Source organism: Maylandia zebra, linkage group LG15, assembly GCF_041146795.1.
Source record: "Maylandia zebra isolate NMK-2024a linkage group LG15, Mzebra_GT3a, whole genome shotgun sequence".
Taxonomy (NCBI): Eukaryota; Metazoa; Chordata; class Actinopteri; order Cichliformes; family Cichlidae; genus Maylandia; species Maylandia zebra.
Window position 1 is genome coordinate 8,594,891 of NC_135181.1, and position 21,618 is coordinate 8,616,508.

Sequence of the window (21,618 nt, forward strand, 5' to 3'; positions counted from 1 at the left end):
GATGGTATTCACCTCAACTATTTCATTTCTCTCCAATTACGTAACTGTTATTCCTTTATATTCTTTCTTGGATAATGTTCCATTTAAGTGTTCATTTGATGTTTGCGTTTTAACATTTCAAAGCTCTGTATGTAATACATTGGGAGGCATTCAGTATTACACTTATATAAGTTTTTAAAGATGTTTTGAAAGCTTCAACAATGTTCATTATCTGACTGGCTTTTTAGTTTTCAGTCAAACCAGCTAAGAGACAGCAACACTCCATGGAGCCTAAATCATAGTAAGTGGACTCAACTTGAGGTCAAGTTAAGGTCACCAGGATTTGAACTTTTACTAGATGCTCCAATGGTGTGAATTTCAAAACTGCGCATTGCACGGTTCAAGTTTCACTCGTTCATACTCACAAATTTGGGATCCATGCTGCTTGACCATCAACGTTTTCTGGCTAAGCAGTAACAATGTTATCCAGAGGGCAAAGAGCTTTTTCAAAATTAAAAATAAATAAATAAATAAATCTGAAATTTTCAATTTGGAGAAAGAGCTCATGAAATGATGCACTAACCAAGCAACAAGATTGGTACACAGTAAAATAATGCTCAATATCCAACCAAGCAACTCAAATCAATAACACACTCCAGAGCTTCATTTCATTGTTTTATTGACACTTCATTTCTTGGACTTGAAGTATTCCTCAATCACATCCTTGGCCTGGGACTCCTTGCCATAATCCTGTAGGGGGGATAAATAAATAAAATTAAGGTCAACTGAGCCCAACATCACAGACATGTATGCCTGCAAACATTAAACAGCCATTTGGAAATAAATGTAAGTTTATTACGCAAGGGAAACATAACGAGCTATAATTAACATGTCTCCAGATATATTTAAACACTACTTGTTTCAGTCTTTGTCATAAATTATGGCTCAATGCAGTGTGGAGGTGATCAGCTTGTTACACCGTGTCAACACAACTCACCTCTGAATTTCATTTAGTTCAGGCACACATGTTTACTGCAGCTGTGGTATAGGTATGCTGCTTAGACTGAGTTAAATACACCAACCCTGATTTTATAACTACACTAGTGATAACACCGTGGCTCGCCTTCTAACTGGTAATCGTAGGTTTGAGTCTATCACCCCATTTCTCACTGGCCTCCAATTAAACACTGCATTGATTTCAAAATCCTACTGCTTACTTATAATACTATCATACTATTCACACGTCTGATTCAATCCAGACCTTCAAGTCTCAATTGAAACCCCACCTTTTTAGCTTAGCCTTCCCGGCCTCCTACAGCATGCCTTTTAAGTGTACTTTCTTGCCCTTCACTTTCTTTGCCTATATTGTTTTATTGTTTTTATCGTTAAGTCTTGCTTGCTTATCTGCGTACTTGTATACTTGGTTAATCAATGCCTTCCACCTGCTAGCTTCTCTGCTATCTGCTTTTGTACTTTACTACTGTTTTATTGGATGATGTGAAGCACTTTGGCTACCTCTGGTTTTAAATGTGCTAGACAAATAAAGTTGTATTGTGATCATTAAAGGGAAGAGGAATTGCATGGATTGCCTTTATAGCACCTTTTTTTGCCTACTGTCATTTGGTACTCTATGTAGCCATCCTTAGGGACCCCGGACACCACAGGCAGATGACGGGGCTTGTACGCTGGCTCCTCTCTAGCCAGGAGTTAAACAGCTGCATGGCATGAGGCACAGCAACTGCACTTGACTGGCAAATATAGTCCTAACTCATAACTCTGTTTCTTTCGCTGTTATGTTAGAGGGATCTCATTGAATTCCCATTTAAGGTTTCCTATATAGATCAAAAGGCTAATCAAGTGAATTCAGACTAGCCAAAGAAAGAAAGCAACATAATTACCTTAACAACGACGCAGCTGCAGCCAACCACCTTGCGTGGTTTACCCTCGCGGTCGATCTTGCACAGACCAACCCACTCACCAAGCTTCTTGTTGTCATCAACCTGCCAGAGTTTAAAAGGTCACTTCAACTTCATGAATGAATTTAAGTCAACACAGTAAAAATAATAATAAGCACGGGTAGAATAGTGCATTATAGTCCAAGCTCAACTGTATCTCAGACAGAAATTGGGTAACAATTGGCAATCTCCTCACAGTGTTCAGTAGAGGGAGCCAAATTGTCATCAGCGATACAGCAGTGCTACATTCACTTTATGCAACTGGTTTAAAAAAAATAAATAGAAGAACGCAGTCCAACTGTCCATGAACATCAAACCAAACCCAAGCAAATTCAGTACCTTGATGAGATTGATCTGATGCTCGGCGCAGAGGGCCTCCACCAGCTTGACGTACATGGGCTCATCGCAGTTGGCAGCAAGGACGCAGAGATGGGCCTGACGTCTATGAAAGAACAGGGAAAAAAAAAAAAAAAAAAGAACTCACATTAAAAGGCTACTACATTATACCATTCACACTTTAAACTGATAGGATGGCTCAGACGTTTTAAGTTAAAGCTCTCTAAAAGGTTTAAGACTTACTTGTCCAGAGCCTTGGCAGCCTCACGGATACCGCGGGCTAGGCCATCGTGGATGAGTGCGGTCTTGAGCACTTCAGGGAGAGCGGTGTTGACATCCATCACACCTCCGGCAGGACTGCTGTTGGAAGTAAGATAAAAAAAAAATCTTAAAATTTTGAGGAAGATGAGCACAAGAAATTGGGGCCTCTTCAGCTGAGCTTTTGGCATGTCAGAGCGGCGAGCGTCTCACTCATTGTAGAGTGAAGGGGTATCCGACAAAAGATGGGATCATCAGTCATGCACAAAAGCTCAGCTGGCAGAAAAACACAATGAAATTTCAGAATAATATCCAGACTAAAAACCTAAATCTATACCAGGTTTATCAAGCCTTCCTGCATCTAAACTGGACTACGACGGTTTGGAACTCCTCTCTTGCCAAGTTACAATTAGTTGTAAATACTGCAGCCAGACTGCTGACGACATGATATATTCCATCAAGGTGTACATGTTTGGCTTCTCAATCATTTAAATCTGAGCTGAAGAAAGGCCAACTGAGTCAGTGTTCTACACAACACTGTCACTAGGTTTCAAATAAGTTACTGCTAGCATGTCAAAGCCCTTAAATACTTCAGATCAGTGAGAAGACTTCAAGTTACTGAAAAACATGCCTGTTTAAGACTCCACATATATTTTTCATACATAGCTGCACTAAAGGCAGGACTACTACTTCTAAACCCTTTGACTGTATTCACATATGAAGAGCAATATAACAAAGATCAAGGTGATTACACTAGTGATCATTAAAGGGAAGAGGAATTGTAAACGTCAGTGAAGCTGCCGCATATCAGTATCTCAGGTTAATTTTAAACTAGATTTACTATTGTGTGATTGTATAAACCTGTTAAACATTAGCCCCCTGGACCGGACTATGGACATGACTTATCTATGAGCTTTCTATTATGTGCCTTTCTCTCATTTTTGCACACATTTCTTGTGACTGTATACATTTCTCCTGTTTGCAATTTATCTGGCTGGTGACCTGTTACATTTTATTCCTACACAGTTGGTGTTGTACAATTGTGTTGTACATGTACAATGACAATAAAGGGCTATTCAATTCAATTTTATAGTAAATTGCTACATGCGTGGGGGTAGTATAACTGAACCTCTATCCCTGCTAAGCTAGCAACTTGTCTCATGTGAAATATTCTCTTTTATGCTATAAAGCACACTGTTACCAAAAAGCTTATGTTTACAAGGTCACTATCCTCTCCTAAACAAATTTCGGCTGTAGTTTAACTACGGCTCGTTTAAGTAACTTTTATTATCAAGTCATCATACAGAAATGTCTTGCTCACCCTTCCTCGGCCATTGTAGATTTGCGATGGATGGTGAACTAAAAGTTCTGCAATGAAGAAGAAATGTGATATAAAAGTTATTATCCATTGTAAAGCGCCAACTCTTATGAATGTACAACTTAGGATGTTTGATTAATCCAGACGATTGTGTCAGGAGTTGAGGGAACGCACCTTTCCTGCAGATAAGCAGCGAGTAAAGAGGACGTCATAAGCCCGCGACGCGAATTTAACACCAGCAGGCCCCATCTGCGCCTCACTGTGGCGCCAGCTAAGTTGCCTGTTGTAGCTTTAGTTAACAGCTGAAACTACAAGTTGCCTCCTAGATATTATTCAGGCCTGCCAATACCGGCGAAAAACACGTTTTATGACCAACAGACACAATTCAGACAAATACATCTCAAGGACAGATGCACATTTATTCATGTCGTTAGATAAACTCGTCATATGGGGTACTTCTTAATGTCATTCAACATTTCCCATTGGACATTTTCACAGTGTAAACACTGATCCTCCTCAGAAACAGTGGATTTTGATCTTACTGGAATTTTCTTCCTTTACATGTTTAGAGGAAAACAAGCAAACCAAAGAAGTTTAAACTTTAAGAAAACGTTAAAAAAAAAGATAAAACGTAAATAATAATCCATAAATGCAAAAGATGCATAATTTTCCTCAGAAATGTGTTGTTTTTTTTAATTTTAGGAAATAGATTTTTTCAATAGAAAACATAATAACATAAAATATGATCTCCCCTACCAACTAATAAATAAATAAATACATTTAACCAGCTCTCACATGAATATGGAAACAACAACATGAGATGAGTAGAAAACAAAACAGCATACAATACAATAAATAAGCATCTTCTTTGATGTGTAGATAATCAGAGCAAATTCATAGGAAGAGTGATGCTGTATTTTTAAAGGAGCCACATTAAACCGTGACCGTGCTACTTCCTGGCTTTTTAGTGAAGTGGAAAAAATTGCCCCCTATGCATCTCTAAAGTCTACTTACAGCAATAAATTGCTCTGCAGAGAACTTTATAATGCATGATTTAAGACTGCATCACATTTTATTGTACTTGAGCTTCATTGGAGCTCTGTTGCTTTAACATTAGACACTGATTTTATCATTTCAGCTTTAAAGTCAAAAAGAATTGCCTGGATTTAAGCATATTTGCACTGCAGAAGACATGATGTGGATTGCACAACACTGGACATTATATTCTTCATTTCCAGTTAATACTTGTACAGCTGCTGTTATTGTGTATATATTTATTTATATTTCTTCATACATTCTTATATAGTTCTATATTGTGTATTTTGTTTTCAACTTTAATTTATATATTTTATCTTATTCCTTCCCAGTTAAATTTACCCTTCATTCTAATTTGTGTTGTACAGTTATTTCCTTTTTAACCTTAATTTATATTTTATTCCTTCCTAGTAAAATTTACCCTTTTTAATTTTTCATATTTATTTCCCTTTTTAATTTTTCATATTTATTTCCTATCTTATGCATAGCCTTTTCCTTTTTTTGTTTTCTTTAGGTCACGAGCAGTTGTCCAAGCATTTCACTGCATATCGTACTGTGTATGACTGTGTACGTGACAAATAAAATTTGAATTTGAATTTGTCTTTTGAATCTTTTTCTCTCAAATTCACACCAATTTTCATTTCGCATAAATGATTAGTTTAGAAATTTGTTAGTGAGTTTCCATTCTTCATTTTACTACAACAAATCAAAATACTTTTTACACCTGTTCTGTACGGGATGTAGTCATTCCGGATTCAGACAGGGGGAAAAAGTAAACAAGATAGCAAAATTGCCAGGATCCTGGGTCATTTTACCTAGCGTTCTTAGTTTTCCTGTGTTCCTGTGTCATTTGTTAATTTGTTATTCTATGGGTCCTAAGTTGTTCAGGTTAATTTACTAGATTTCCCCTCATGTCTTTATCCCCCTTTGTCTCCCTCTGTGTGACCGTGTATATAGTGGTGTGAGTTATTGTGCTTTGTTCATACTCCTCATGTTCTGTGTTTTCCTCTTTCCGTCATGTTCTCTCTGTGTACTCTCTGTGTTATGTTTAAGGTCCGTGTCTTGGTGTCAGCATTTTCAGTTTCATGTCCTCTACGCGCTGTCATGTGTAATTGTCCTCAGCTTGTCATGATCTGGCTGTGTGGCAGGCAGGAAATAGGACCCAAACGCACACTCACGGAAAACAGGGCTGAACTCAAAATACAGCTTTATTGCTGATAAAGATGACAACGATACAAAATAACATGAAACTAAACTGGGAAGAACTAAGGAACGGACTTACAAGGAAACACACGGAGGGGCACACAGTCATGAGGGAGAACGCGACACCGAACCGAGGGAGACGCAGACATAAATACACAGAGGGTTAACACACGGGGAAGACAGCTGACACAGATAACCATAACGAGACAGGGCAGGAGTGAACATAACATGACGCATACAGACGAGAGATTATCAAAGTAAAACAGGAAGTACACGGAGGTTCAGACAGGAGGAGAGAGAGCACAGGGAGAACAGACATAACAGGCTGGGGAAAACATGGAATAAACACAAGGAGAGACTAGGGCTCACAAATACACAGAGGGGCACACAGGGGGTAAGATTCACAAGGGGAAAACACTTAGGGAACAACGTAACAGAGCAACCCAGGAAACATGGCCTAAATAAGGAACAAAATACATGAAACTAAGAATACTGGGCCAACATGGCCCAGGATCATGACACAGCTGTGTTCCCCATGTGCTTCCACTTCCCTCATTACCTTCTGTGTATTTATGTCAGAGTCTCGCTTTGTTCCATGTTGCGTTGTCCCTCATGCTGTGTGTTCCCTTGTGTGCCTCACTGTGAAGTTTAGTTTGTATTTTCCCAGTATAGTTTAATTCTGTATCTTTTCCTCGAGTCTGCAATAAAGCAGTGCTTTTGAGTTTATTCCCCGTGAGTTTGGGTCCTCTCCTGCCTGCACACAGCCGAAACATGACAAAAATAACATCATAGTTTACCCTCACACTATATCTTGCAGAGACGAACACAGTAACTTAAACAAGGACATCTTAAGGACAGACTCACATTTAAGTGCTTAGACACAATTTTAATTATATTAATGCAATATTTAAATAAAGGTTGGTCAAAATAATTTAGTCATTCATGAGAAGTGATGCATTAAAGTAAACGCTTTAAATAATGCCACTAAGTTTAGATATGTACTGCTTTAAAGCAAGAACATAAGGTCACAACAGCTGCGCATTAACTGATAACTGTGTTCCTAGCAATGCAATGACACTATTTCTATGCCTATCTACTTGTTAGACTATTATCCTGCTTGTGACATAATCACCCTGTTTATCAGGTCACGCGTGTTGCCTTCTTGTTCAAATAAAGATGTGATCTAATTTCCCATCAGAGAATTTCAAATCCTGCAATGATTTACCCAGATGTCAATATGTGCTTAACTTGTTGTCCATTACAAACATAAGTATTCTCTAATTCTCTTTTCTAGTTCTGTTACTGATATTCACTAATGTTAGAAAAAAGGCAATATTTAATACAACGGGCCAGGAAGTGTTTTCATAATGTTCAGACCTTCTGGCCTCCAAAGTAATAAGACTCTTTAACACGCAAGTGAAATATACCTACCAGCCACTTCATAAAGTACACCTGTTCAATTGTTCATTCACTCAAATATCTAATCAACCAATCACGTGGCAGCAATTCAATGCATTTAGTAGGGTAGACATGGCTAAGACAACCTCATTAAGTTCAAACTGAGCGTCAGAATGGGGACGACAGGTGATTTAAGTGGCATTGAATGTGTTAAGCGTTAGGGCCAGATGCCTTTGAGTGTAGTTCCACATCGGTAGAAGATCAGTTGAACGCAGCCTGCCTGAGTAATGCAGTTGACAGTGTCCATCCCACAGTGTGCAGATGTGTACTGATGGCTGCTTCCAGCAGGACAAAGCACCATTCCATTCCTCAAAGCACAAATCATCACAAACTGGTTTCTTCAAACATGACACTCAGTTCACTGTCCTTAAATGCCCTCAACAGTCACCAGATCTCAATCCAGCAGTGCACTTTTAGGATGGGGAGATTCACATTGTGGCTGTGCAGCCAACAAATCTGCAGCAACTGTGTGATGCTGTCATGTCAACATGGACAAAATGTCAGATGAATATGTGTCACACAGAATTAAGGCAGTTCAGAAGGCAAAATGGGGTCTAACCATGTACTAGCAAGGTGTACCTAAGATGATACCCTATGGAACTCCAAAGTGTTCAAAATTAAATAAATAAATAGGTCAAGATGAAATAAATAACTATGTGAATTAATAAGACACAGATATGTAATGTGAGAATGATATTGTGAAATCATGGAACACATTTTGAAATTTTAACTGGTGGTTTCTTCTTTAATTGGATGTAATTGTTATTTGTTTTTGGTTTTCGTTTCAATTAATAAGTGCTGTATTGGAATGACATTTTTATTACCGTTTGTTTTGTCTTTCCTATTACTTGGTGTTCTTAATGTGTTTAAGCAGATCTCCTCCCACCTGTTTCCATTTGGCCATTATCCTTTTTTTGTATTATTTTTAACATTTTTGAAATTTGACTTTTTATGCACAGGTTGAAAATGACATATTATCGTTATTAATGTTCTTTTAAAAGTTATTCAGCAGCTCTTGGAGAGTTTTTGGGATATAATATATCACATGTAACCCTTCTGGAATATATCCAACAAGTTTGAAGCAGAAATATTGTTTCAGTGACAAGTTATAGGCCACAATCACTTTTTGGCAGCTTGAAAATTGCATATTATCAGTGTTATTGTTCTTGTACAAGTTATTCAGCAGTTCTAAGGGACTGTTTGAGATATAATATTTGACAAATGACCCATCTGAATGACATGCAGCAAGTTTGAAGCAGAAATAGTATTTCAGTGACAAGATATAGGCCACAATCACTTTTTGGCAGGTTGAAAATTGCATATTGTCAGTTTTATTGTTCCCTTAATGGTAATTTAGCAGTTCTGAGGGACTGTTTGAGATGTAATATTTGACATATGACCCTTCTGGATGATATCCAAAATTTTTGAAGCAGAAACATTGTTTCAGTGACAAGATATAGGTGGCAATCACTTTTTGGCAGGTTGAAAATGACATATTATCGGTATTAATGTTATTTTAAAAGTTTTTCAGCAGTTCTTGGAAGGTGTTTGAGATATAATATGTCACATAGGACCCTTCTGAATGACATCCACCAAGTTTGAAGCAGAAACATTGTTTCAGTGACAAGATATAGGCCACAATCACTTTTTGGCAGGCTGAAAATGGCATATTATCAATGTTAATGTTCCTTTACAGGTTATCCAGCAGTTCTAAGGGACTGTTTGAGATGTAATATTTGACATATGACCCTTCTAATTGACATCCGCCAAGTTTGAAGCAGAAATATTGTTTCAGTGACAAGTTATAGTCCACAATCACTTTTTGGCAGCTTGAAAATGGCATATTATCAGTTTTATTGTTCCTGTACAAGTTATTCAGCAGTTCTTGGAGAGTTTTTGGGATATAATATATCACATGTAACCCTTCTGGAATATATCCAACACGTTTGAAGCCGAAATATTGTTTCAGTGACAAGTTATAGGCCACAATCACTTTTTGGTAGCGCTAAAATGCCATGTTCTCAGTCGTTATTCTGAACAAACAAGAAAGAGTCATGGTGATACTGGCACAATAGGTCTTTATTGTTTTAACTACTATTCGACAGTCTTATAACAAATATGAACAACGAGAGTAGGCATACTAAACCTGTAGGCATTAATTATTCCATCGTGATGCGTGTAGTCATTCGTGACTGCGCTACACACTGAAAGCAACCTTCTGATAAGCGTCATAATTCGGTTACAAGAAACGTTAAAGCTCCATAAATGCATACCTTTGCCTAATAACAAAGGCATAAATGTGTTTGGGGTTTTTTCCCCCACGTTATATCAGTTGCACGGAAGTAGCTGGCAACGCAAGTAATCCGGGCGCTGCAGCTTTAAGCGGCTGCGCGCGCTCCCGCGGACGGCAATCAGTTTCTGGCAGACAATCACTTTTTGGCACAACACCTGTATCCAGGAAAACTAGTCGATGGTAAACGATAAGCCAATAGGTGCAAAGGTCCAGCCCACTTACATTGATTGACAGACAAAGTCATTCTGCTGAAAAGTCGCATTATGAAATAAATAGACCATCGGGAAAAACGGGATTTTGAAATAAAGACTGACTTTGAAAAAAGGTCATTTTGGAATATAAACCGCTGGAAATAAATAAAATGCCTCAGGAATAATCTCTGTTATTGTGAAAAATAATGACCATGAAATAATATTTCACAATAATAAGTACATTTATATAGCAGAATGTAATGTATTTCACAATAATGAGCATTGTTTTCAAAATGTGTTCCATGATTTCACAATATCATTCTCACATTACATATCTGTGTCTTATTTATTCACATAGTTATTTATTTCATCTTGACCTATTTATTTATTTAATTTTGAACACTTTGGAGTTCCATAGATACCTTGCTGATGATACAATATTAGAAAGTTGGATAAATTAACAACTTTGTTTTTATTTCCTATTAATTCAATCCCATAAGCCTATTGAACATGCTCAGTTTTGAAGTGTAGTATCACTGTGTGTTAAAATAATATACAATATAGAAACATAAGGAAATACAGCATAGTTTCATATGCGGACATATGCTCACTGCAAGAAGAATAAATGGTCTGATTTGCCAAATGTCATAATAAGTTATTTTAAATTTTACTGTTACACAAATACATAAAATGTAAACCATCTAAAACCCAAAAAAGAGTAGCTTTCTCTTAAAGGCTTTTCTTTCTTCCTGACATGTAACAAGAGGAAAAGCAGAAGTGGTCATATTATTCATACAGGATCTCTGCTAGACTTTTCTCAAAACATCCCGTTTTGAGAAAAACAGCATGAATTCTGAAGAAAACTCATGGCCCAATTTGGGGGTTTTTTTCTACTAAAATGACATCAATCTTCTTCCATTAATAAGTTAAGTTAAATGTTTTCTTTTTCTTTTAAATATTTCCACAGGCGTTGTGGAAAAAAAAGATAAAACCCTCTCATCGTCTCATCTTTAATGATTGATCAAAAAGTCAACATGTGTCCAGGTTGCAGTCCAATACAGGTGGACCTTTTCATTTAAAATAGTTACTGGATCTGTTCTTGGGGAACATGAGAACGTTTTTATTAAAGACTCTGAGGTCCTTCTGTTAGCGCAGCAGTCTTGCAGGATTTAAAAAGGTAAGAGGCCTATATAAACACCTTTTGGTGAAAACAAAATGACTAAGGTATTATGGTATTATTTTACAGTGACTGGCCAACACTGAAGACACAATATGATCCTCATTTTTGATGAAAAACGACATTTTCTTTTTCACTTGTCTCTTGGTGAGTTACTGGAGGCTTTTGTCTCAGTTTGACTTCATGTGGATGTGTGTTTTCTTGAGTGTAGTGAGATATATTCTTAGATGATTGAAAAGTGTTAAACATTTTTTAACGGATGAATTTAAAATTATCCGGGACCCTCTTATGTTCCCGATTTGTAAAATATTTGACAAATTATTGACTACAGTGAAGGCTTTTAACTTAAGAATGCTGTTTTATATCTAAACCTCTGGGCTGTCAGGCTTAATCAGATCACTTTTGCGATATGTATTTTTGCTGCAGGCCTGTTGAGTTTCCTGCAGTTTACAGGTCAGTAAGTAACTCATGAGACTTTGATTTCTACATTAAAAAGATAAAAATTGTGAAATGTGGTTGAGGACAAGGTTACACATTGTGCATCCTTTGTGGTTTTGTTTTTTTCATATCCAGAATGTGAGAATATTAGGCTGGTCGGACCTTCGCGTTGCTCTGGCAGAGTGGAGGTCTTCCACAAAGGCAGTTGGGGAACTGTCTGTCACGATCAGTGGAGCATTGCTAACGCTGAGGTGGTGTGTCGAGAGTTAAGCTGTGGGACAGCTATCGAGGCTAAAAAAGACGCCTTCTTTGGACAGGGAAAGGATGAGATCTGGTTGGATGACGTACAGTGTACTGGGCACGAGTCTTCCATCCTTCAGTGTCAGCACAAACCGTTTGGGGTAAATAACTGTGGCCACAATGAAGATGCAGGAGTGGTCTGCTCAGGTAAGCCCCAATGATGTTTGACATATTTTTGTTTTCCCTCACAAACCTTCATAGAAAACCTTTTCTTCGAGAAAATGTGCTAAGACATTTATTTTTTTGCTGCCACATGTTAACAGCTTTCTCAGTCCAATATAATATCACTTTAACAAATGCAACATGTTTAGGTTAGGTAGGTGGATTTTTTTGTCACATTCTACCATTTTCCAGTCTTTCTGCCAAGCTAAGCTAGCACTGCATTAACAGTTAAAGTTATCAGAAGTCAGGCAGAATTCATTCACATCAGCAAGATGTCAAAACTGCCCCTTTTCGTAAAATGTGGAACTGTTGTTGAAGTTGAGAAATCCTGTACAACCTAAGAGAAAACCAAAGAAAACCAACAAAAAAAAAAAAAAAAACCTAAGAGAAAACCAGCTAACACAGCAATTATGTTAGCTCACCATGTTATGTGGTTTAGGTTTCTCGTTGCTGCAACATTTCCACAATTGTTAGGCTTTGAGAACAGCCATCATGGAGTCACATTTGTTCTTCTTGAAAGAAGCAAGAAGAAAATGTGCTATACATATAGCATTTAAAGATAACGTACATGTCTTATGATTTAATTTCGTTTTTGCTCCTTCTATTGTGGAAAGAAAAATGATGTCACATACTTTTATGCATGAGTCAGTATATTTAAAAAGTGTATTTAAACTGTGCTAAGATATATTAATTAGTATGTTTATCTTGCCCAGACACTAAAAAACATTTTGATCAAACATTACGCACACAGTCCTGTTGAAAACAATTTGCAGTGTATGACTCTTGATACATTAAAAGTTTAGCTTTGATTACAAACAATTATTTTGTGCATTATCAAGAATTTAATATCAATTAAAAAATTAACAGTTTGGCTTCTCGAGAAGTAAACTTGAGCTTTTGAGATAGTGGAAGACAGATTTTTTTTTTACTGGCAAGAGCATTCTCCTAGTCTTGAGGGTATCAGCAGATACTTATGAGAGCAGTATTAATTTCTCCAATTGACCTTTAACATTCTTTTGCTTTCCCAAAACGTTGATTTTGTTCATCTGCACGTAGCGTTTTTAGTGGGAGAAATGTTTTGTCACTCATCCAAGTGACCTCTTCAGTCTCAGTTCGCTGCAGGCCAGTGGACACTCTTTCAATGATGAGGATGTACACATCGTGGAGGAACGCTGATTGGAGCGAGGAGTCAAGGAGTCCATTTACGTGAAAAGGGAAAGACCATCTCTGAATCGAGGTGGGGGCCTAAGGGTGCATCTTTCACCATCTTAAAGCACTGTGATTGCAGCCATTCCCCAACTCTCTGTGAATGCTACTTATGGCCATTGATCAGTTGTCTTTGACCAGTTGTTGTTGATCAATGATCATGACAATTTGCATATTAATGATCAAAGAACTGACCTCACAGCCCATTGTTCATTCAGTAGGCTGGTTTCAGTTATTGTTCAAATATACTGTTTATAAGGTTGGGGAGACCTGCAGTCAGCTGAGACTGAAGAAGTCACTTCGATTAGTGAGGAAATGTTTCTCCCACTGAAAACGTTACGTCCAGATGAACAGAATAAACCTTTTGGGATTTACTTACTTACGGATGATTAAGCATGCACCAAGGCATTCTTTTGTTTTCTTTTGGTAATATGCTTTAGATGCCAGTTTCTTCCAATTTGGTTCTGACAAAGTTAAAATCTTCACTAGAATTAGTAGTATTATTGTATATAGACTATGGGAAATACAGACACACTGGCTGATTGTATTATTATTTATGAAACACATTATTATTTTATTACGTTTAATATCCACATCATTTGCAGAACATGTGCGGTTTGAGAAAGGAACCACTCGTTGTAATGGCAGAGTGGAAGTCTACCACAAGGGTCAGTGGAAAAGAGTTTGCAATGACTGGGGCAAGGAAGCAGCTCAGGTGGCATGCAGAGAAGCCGGCTGCGGCGATCCTCTCGGTCAGAATGAAACACCATATTTTGGAGAAGCACATGAACTGTCTGCCATCAAAACCACTTGCTCTGGAAATGAGAACTCAATCTCACAGTGCAAACTTAAAGATTTCAGAGAAAGCTGTGTTGATGCTACTGTTGTCTGTGCAAGTAAGTTGGCCATGGTACATGGCCAGTAAAACTGACACTGTTAGATTGTCCCTTTCTGAAAGAAAAACCATGCCCCTAACTTTTTTTTTTTTTCTTAACAGACAGTCAACCCATTCGGCTGGTGAATGGGACTAATCGCTGCTCTGGTAGAGTTGAAATCTACTATAAAGGACAATGGGGAACAGTTTGTGATGACAAATGGGGGATGCAAGATGCAGCTGTAGCTTGTCAAGAGATGAACTGTGGGAATGTTCTCTCAGTCAAGTACAAGGCTTACTTTGGGAGAGGCCAGGGTCAGGTTTGGTTGGATGAGATGGAGTGCACTGGTCATGAAATGTTACTCGCTGACTGCCCTCACAAAGATTTTGAAGAACATGTCTGTGACCACAATGAAGATGCTGGTCTTGTGTGCTCAGGTAACACAGGCTCTGTTCTGTTTGTTTCTCAAAACTGAGTTTTAATGACAATCCCAATGATGCCAAATTTTGCTTTGCAGAGACAGTCAGATTGATAAATGGGAGTGACACTTGTTCTGGCAGAGTGGAGGTTTTCCATGATGGCCAATGGGGGAAACTTTGTAGTAATAACCGGGGTCTTAAAGAAGCTACAGTCATATGCAAGGAGCTCGACTGTGGAGCTCCAAAAAATTCCAAAGACACCTACTTTGGTGACAGCTCACTGCGAGGGCTCACAAGTAGATGCTCTGATAATGTGAACTCTATCAGCCAGTGTCAACTGCAAGAACACAGAGGGTCATGTGAAGGTGTATCTCTCGCATGTGCAGGTAAAAGATACAGACATGCTGCAATCCTGCTTTCCAAAAATAGCAAATGTCATGTTTGGACAACTTTTAAAAGAAAAGGTTGGCTCATGTGGAGTATTTCTTTTACTTAATATGTACTTGTGAATGTGTTTAAAGGTCTGAGGCTCATCAAAAGCATTTAAACTAAAATCCTGAAGGCTCAGTCTACTGACAGACACTCACAAGTCAAAGACAATAGAATGGGTTACAGTTTTGCACTTTAACTTTTTTTTATAAAGGCTTCATAAAGCCATTTCTGCATTCTCTGTGTTTCTGTCTGTTTTGTTGTCCACCAACTACTTCTTTACAATTAGGAGCTGAGCAACTAAACGTGGCATAGCTTAAGACTTTGAAGTTTCTTATCTATATCAGATATTATTATATCACTATGTAGCCTGGCAACCACCTAGCAACATGTTAAAATGACCTATTTTTAATGTTTGCCTGCCTGCAACAGGTATAGTTTTATTTCACCACAGTAATACGTAATTTATATCTACACAATCTCAGTTACTCCTGACATTATGACACCATCAGGCTGGAACCAACTAGCAATGGACTAAAATGACCTGTTTTTTGCCTTTATGCACCTAGAGCTTGTTATAAAAGCATTATCTTTCAAGACATTAACGTCTTATTTATATCCACAAACTCTGATTGTTACATGATATACACTAAATGGCGAAAAGTATTGGGCAACACTTCTTAATCTTTGAGTTCTACTCCCATTGCCAACACTGATTTCTGAATCAGGCTCTCAGCCATGTAGTCTGCTCATGTGTGATGGATAGATATGAAGCTACACAACATGCTGCTGTAAAGCTAGTTTCTGCTGTCCCCAAGACGCCAAAAATGAATAAATAAAAAAATCTGTTACAACAAATTTTAAAATTGATGACAACCTTAAAAAAAAACAAAGAAAAGCAACAGCTTATAATATTTATTGTTATTTGTTTAACGTGTGCCCTCAGGTCAACCACCGCTAAGGCTTGTGAACGGCATTGACCGATGCTCTGGCCGAGTGGAGATTCTGCATGACGGCCAGTGGGGAACAGTGTGTGATGATGACTGGGACTTAAGAGAGGCTGAGGTGGTGTGCAGAGCCATGGACTGTGGAACACCTCAGAGAGTTAAACCTGGTGCCTTCTTTGGTGAAGGACAAGGAGTGATCTGGCTGGATAATGTCAACTGTCTGGGTAATGAGACGTCTCTTGGGCAATGCAGTCATCGCTCCTTTGGAGAGAATAACTGTGGTCATGATGAAGATGCAGGAGTGATTTGTTCAGGTACAAACTATTGATGTTTCATTTCACAAAGTGTCTTTTTGTATTTGTACTCCAAAAAATGTTCAGTTATTGATTACATAGCAGTTATTTCTGCAACACCAATATCAGATGAAGCTTCAATTAATACAATTCTTTCAGATGAACACCAACGAATTGCTGATATTTTTTCTCTACTGTGCTTTGTAGCTGCCATTCGACTAATCAATGGGACTGACCTGTGCTCAGGAAGAGTGGAGGTCCACCATGGGGAACACTGGTCACAAGCATTTAATGTTAACTGGGGAATGAATGAAGCTGCTGTGGTGTGCAGAGAGATGAACTGTGGAGATCCTGTCAAGATCTCAGAGTCATTTGGTAAAGGTCGAGATCTGAGAGGGTACGAGATTCGCTGTAACGGCAGAGAGAGTTCTCTCACGCAGTGCACGTTTAGAGACCATACCAGATCTATCACCGATGGTACTGAAGATGCCTCTGTGGTATGCTCAGGTAAAGTCTGATGTCAAATTGAAATTAGACTTTCAAAAAGAAAATGAATCCATTATATTCTTCTTTAAAAAAACTAAGATGGAAATTGTTTCTGGCCCTTTCACACAACCTTTAAATATTGGTAGAAGGGCTTCAAGTTACATGAACAAATGCAGAAAACTGGACTAACTTTAGAAAAAAGACCAGTGATTTAGTGAAACACCGTGTTCATGCAAAACACCCGATTTATAATTATGCAATGAAACCCCAAGCAGTGATTTGTCAGGTACCAATCTAGATATGGAGTATCTAGAATAAATATGGAAACTATGTTCAACTAAAAGGTTAGATTAGAAGGCACAAAAACTGAAGACTTTCCAAGAGTCTTATATACTGAGTTTTTAAGGTGTGCTATGTTTTTGCGTATACTGTCAAAAGCTCAGTAGGCTTAGTCCCGACATACCACACAAAAATTCATCCTACTCAGACATGAAGCAAAAGTATCAAGATTTCACAAGCACAGTCACTAAAAATAATCAAACACTAAGACACTGTGTATATACAAAACTAACGTCATATATCAATAATACCAATAGCATCACTCTGGCTTTTGACTGGCTTTATTGACAACCACCAGTCAGAAGAATGGAAACATTTCTCCAAGCTTCAAATTTGATCATCTTCCTCAGCATGGCAACCACAAACCAAAAAAAGGATTTAGCCTTGCTAGCCAAGCATAACGATAACTGTAATGTCTGTAAACATGAATGAAAACATAGAAGCCCAGTAACCACAGGTCCTCCTTGTATCAAACAAGCACTCTCATTCATAGAGTTCCTCTCTCAACTGTCATTTCCATTGGACCAACTTCTACAGATATCACATACATGTCGATATATTACAGTATGGCTACATTTTCAACATAAAAGATGTTTTACGTGCTTCGACTGTCCACTGCTGTTTGGATCCAGCACAAAATTAATGTGATGCAACACAAAAATATTAACCACTTAATCAGTCAGCAGTACATCCCTAGTTCAAAACCAAAAAAAAGTCATACAGTGCACTATATACAGTGTGGGTCAAGTTGTATTTCATGTACATTAATATAACAGCTATCATTTCCAGGAAACGTGAGATTAACCGGTGGATCCACTCGTTGTGATGGAAGAGTAGAGATTTATGACAAAGGCCAGTGGGGGACTGTGTGTGCTGAATCCTGGGACATGAATGATGCAGCAGTGGTGTGCAGACAGTTGGACTGTGGGAGTCCTCATAAGCTTATTCAACTTGGCCCTGGTACAGGACAGACCTGGAATGATCAAATTGAATGCAATGGAAAGGAGCCTACATTGAATCAGTGTCCACAAAGACCAGGTCTGGACAGAACCTGTGACACAACTGTATTGGCCGGTGTTTCCTGCACAGGTAAGAAGAAGCAAAAATAAAATGCCAAAATGTAATTTTGGCAGCTTCTTCTTCTGCTTCTTCTTCTTCTTTTGCTTACTTTTTAAGATATTGTCTTCTGAATTTAAATAATGTATAATATAACTAAGTACGTCACAGTTTAAAAAAGAATATTCTTATATACCTGTGGCTATATTTTTTGTTTACTTCACAGGGAGCTTGGCAGTGCGGTTGGTTAACAGTACTGATGAGTGCTCTGGGAGAGTGGAGGTACGTCACGGCGAGCAGTGGCACGCAGTATGTGACACAGACTGGACTCTAAGTAAAGCTGGAGTGGTGTGCGAGCTGCTGGAGTGTGGACGCGCCGTGAATGCTCCTGGTGCTGCTTTTTTTGGCCAAGGCAGTGGGTCAGTGGTGGAGGCTAGCACTTCTTGTTTCCACAGCGTGACTTCTCTTCAAGAATGCTCGGTGAAGGGTTTTACAAGAGAAGACTGTGGGCATGAACATGATGCCGGTGTTCTCTGTGCTGGTAAGGCCTTTTATATCAAAGTTGGTTTCATAAATTTCCAAATTATAACACTGGATTGTAAAACTGTCGTATTTAATTTGGTCAGCCATGTGCAGATTAATGTTTAACAAAATTATTTTCTTTTCGCGTTTTTGTTTTTTTTCTTTAGAAAATGTACATTTTTTTTACACCTATCTGGCTTAGGGAGTAGGATTAGCCAGCAACTGTTTTGCCTATTGCTTGCTACGTATTGCCAAACAGAAAGCTGTAGAGGTCACTGTTAGACAAAGCCAGTCTAGGTAATGCTTTCTTTATAGCTAAGCTAAGCTCAGCTAGCTTACTAGTTATTTATCTTACATAGACTTGAGTAGTATGGACTTCATCCATTAAAAAGCGAAAACGTCATATTTCCCATGACTTGAAACAGTTGTTGCAATACTCCTTTTGCCTAACATAATGGACTAATAAACGATATAATATCCAATTAATATTATATTTTGGTATTTGTTTTTTATGCATTAATACAAACATTTTGTAAAATATATAGAGAAGAATCCTTTCAAGTCCTTTTATAGTTTTGTCTTCTTTTTGGTTGTTTTAAGGACTTTCCATTGTACTTGTATTCACTCTTTCTGCTCTGTTATGCAGCACAAGTCCGGTTGGTGGATGGCTCAGTTGAATGCTCCGGCAGAGTGGAGGTCTTCTATAAAGGACAGTGGGGAACTGTGTGTGATGACGATTGGGAAATGAGCGATGCTGATGTGGTATGCAGACAGCTTGATTGCGGTCATGCCATTTCAGCACCTCTAAGTGCCCATTTTGGTAGAGGCTCTGGTCCAGTATGGCTGGATAATGTGGCATGCTCAGGCCAAGAGTCTGCACTTACTCATTGTTCACACGATGGATTTGGAGAAAATAACTGTGGGCACGATGAAGATGCCAGCGTTATCTGCTTAGGTAAGAGACATAGCTCATTTTGAACTGACAAATTATCTCATTGCTCCTGAGAAAGTTGTTTTGGCTGTTACACAAAAACCATTTATTATCTGCTTCAGGTGGTCAACAGAAGCCCAAAATCACAATAAGTCCTGCTGCAGAGGTTAAGTGGGGTGACAAAGTTGAAATTACCTGCACGCTAGTAACAGAACGCATGGGTGGGAGATTTCTCCTGAAAAAAACCCAAGGGTCATTTCAAATGGAAAAATTCTCAGATCATGCATCTGCAACCTTTGTCTTCCCTAAAGTGGACTTTAGTCAGAAGGGTTCATACTACTGTGAATATCAAAAGGTGTTGGCCAGTGAAGTCATCTACTATCCTCAAGGAAATCCTGCTGACCTTTCCGTTGTAGGTCAGTAATTTTGTGCATTGTTTCCTCTGTTTTGCACAATTATCGGAAATTGTTGTTTGCAGTTAAAGTGGAAAAACCCAACATCTCCCTGATGTCCCCCAATGCAATGGAACTCACCAATCCTGACACAATTTCTGTCTCTCGAGGCAGCACCCTCACTGTCACTTGCTCTGTTCATTCTATATACCCTAGAGGCATCTTCTATTTCATACATTTAAACACAAACACTACTGAATCAAAGTCAGCATTTGGCCACTCAGCCTTCTACCTGGCCAATTTTGAGCTCGCTGCAATAAGTCATGAACAGCACGGAGAGTATGCCTGTCTCTACAGCGTTAGCATCGTCAAAAAATCCTTCAATTCAGTTCCTTCAAAGACTCTTAATATCAATGTAATATAAACCATTTATATCGTTGTTATTTCTTCTTTTCTTGCTGATAATAAGTTAATCAAGTGCATTTGATTAGCACCACATGGAAGCAGTAAGTTGTGGACACTGCTTCTGCATCACTCACTGGTGATGAGTGTTTCACTTTACTGTGGAGCCATTTTGGTCCACTCTTCTTTCAAACTTGTTTTAATTCAGCCACATTGGAAGGTTAGCTCCTGTTAAATAAATGAAACACATTGTAATATGCCATGTATAGTTGTTCAGCCAAGGTTGTGTTTATCAAAGACCTGTCAAGAACCAGAGGATTGTTTTTATCATCGTGTCTTTATGCGTAAAAAGAGGGTGTGCTGGTCATGTGTTGTGGGGATGAGGACCAGCATAGCATCAGAGGCATCTGCACAGCACACAATAGTGGGCTACTGGAACAAGAAGGCATAAGTGGACACCAACAGCTTGAATGCTACTATGCAAGTAATCCCACAGAAGGTGTTACACGAAGAGAACAGAGGATGTGGTCTCACATAAACTTCACAAATAAAAAATGTCACTGAAGGCCATTTGCAATTCTATTCTGAGCATTTTTTTATTTAAAAAAAAACTGCATTTCTAGGACTAGCTCTGAGGAAACTTGAATACATGATATATTATCACACAAGTGTGGGTAAAAACAAAGTAAGAAAAAGAACAAAAAACACCTCTTTAACAGGTTTAGTTGGTTATGGCAATGTAGTTGTTGTCACTGTTCCTTTCAGAGCTTAAGGAAGTCCTCCAATTGTTCCATCTCTATTGCATTGTCAAATGCACTGATGTCCTGTAAAAGAGAAGATATGCATGATGGATTCCGAGAAACAGAGTGAAAACACTATTAGTACAAAGGCATTATTAACCTATTTAAAAATATTGCACTGTGTACTGTACATTTGTCCAATATGACATACAACACAACAAGCCAGACATTCAGATAACTGAGATCACCATTAGCTACAGTTATGCTTACTGGGGTAAGCATATGTTCATGTTCACAACCCACAAAAAGACACAAACCATTAAAAACACAACTCAACTGCACATGAACACGCAAAACAGCACCCTACTGTTGGGTACGCATTTTTTAATCCAATAAGGGTTTCTTGTTTTATCTTTCTTTGCATTTCTTTATAGCCCAATTCTTTCAGTTGAATTTGTTCTTGCACTGGATAATAAAA

At 38.3% G+C, this 21,618-nt stretch overlaps 2 protein-coding genes and 2 non-coding genes across 4 annotated transcripts; 1 reads left to right on the forward strand and 3 right to left on the reverse strand.

The window, feature by feature from the left end:
• Positions 1-641: 641 nt before the first annotated feature.
• rps12 (ribosomal protein S12) lies at positions 642-4,118 on the reverse strand. Its single transcript, XM_004541921.3, has 6 exons — positions 4,021-4,118; positions 3,850-3,896; positions 2,514-2,630; positions 2,274-2,376; positions 1,878-1,979; positions 642-729 (listed from the first exon to the last, which is right to left on the reverse strand). The coding sequence occupies exons 2-6, from the start codon at positions 3,861-3,863 to the stop codon at positions 667-669; spliced, it is 399 nt and encodes a 132-aa protein (XP_004541978.1). The 5' UTR covers positions 3,864-3,896; positions 4,021-4,118; the 3' UTR covers positions 642-666.
• LOC111501328 (small nucleolar RNA SNORD100) lies at positions 2,087-2,170 on the reverse strand. Its single transcript, XR_002721475.1, has one exon. It is a non-coding gene; the product is annotated as a small nucleolar RNA SNORD100 (small nucleolar RNA).
• Positions 2,716-2,792, reverse strand: LOC111501327 (small nucleolar RNA SNORD101). The gene has a single exon (XR_002721474.1). It is a non-coding gene; the product is annotated as a small nucleolar RNA SNORD101 (small nucleolar RNA).
• A 6,936-nt stretch (positions 4,119-11,054) lies between the features above and the next one.
• On the forward strand, positions 11,055-20,982 carry LOC101480440 (scavenger receptor cysteine-rich domain-containing protein DMBT1-like). The gene is made up of 13 exons (XM_004541919.6): positions 11,055-11,203; positions 11,273-11,350; positions 11,630-11,656; positions 11,777-12,088; positions 13,915-14,205; positions 14,307-14,621; positions 14,702-14,989; positions 15,979-16,293; positions 16,480-16,779; positions 17,887-18,186; positions 18,380-18,694; positions 19,322-19,630; positions 19,729-20,982. The coding sequence occupies exons 2-13, from the start codon at positions 11,299-11,301 to the stop codon at positions 20,028-20,030; spliced, it is 3,126 nt and encodes a 1,041-aa protein (XP_004541976.1). The 5' UTR covers positions 11,055-11,203; positions 11,273-11,298; the 3' UTR covers positions 20,031-20,982.
• Positions 20,983-21,618: the final 636 nt, after the last annotated feature.

Coding starts and splice junctions, on each gene's coding strand:
- rps12 (XM_004541921.3), bottom strand. Junction 2,377..2,513: donor GCTGCCAAGGCTCTGGACAA/GTAAGTCTTAAA, acceptor GTTCTTTCATAG/ACGTCAGGCCCATCTCTGCG. Junction 1,980..2,273: donor ATCAGATCAATCTCATCAAG/GTACTGAATTTG, acceptor AAACTCTGGCAG/GTTGATGACAACAAGAAGCT.
- LOC101480440 (XM_004541919.6), top strand. CDS start 11,299: ATGATCCTCATTTTTGATGAAAAACGACATTTTCTTTTTCACTTGTCT. Junction 14,206..14,306: donor TGCTACTGTTGTCTGTGCAA/GTAAGTTGGCCA, acceptor TTTTCTTAACAG/ACAGTCAACCCATTCGGCTG. Junction 18,187..18,379: donor GGCCGGTGTTTCCTGCACAG/GTAAGAAGAAGC, acceptor TTTACTTCACAG/GGAGCTTGGCAGTGCGGTTG.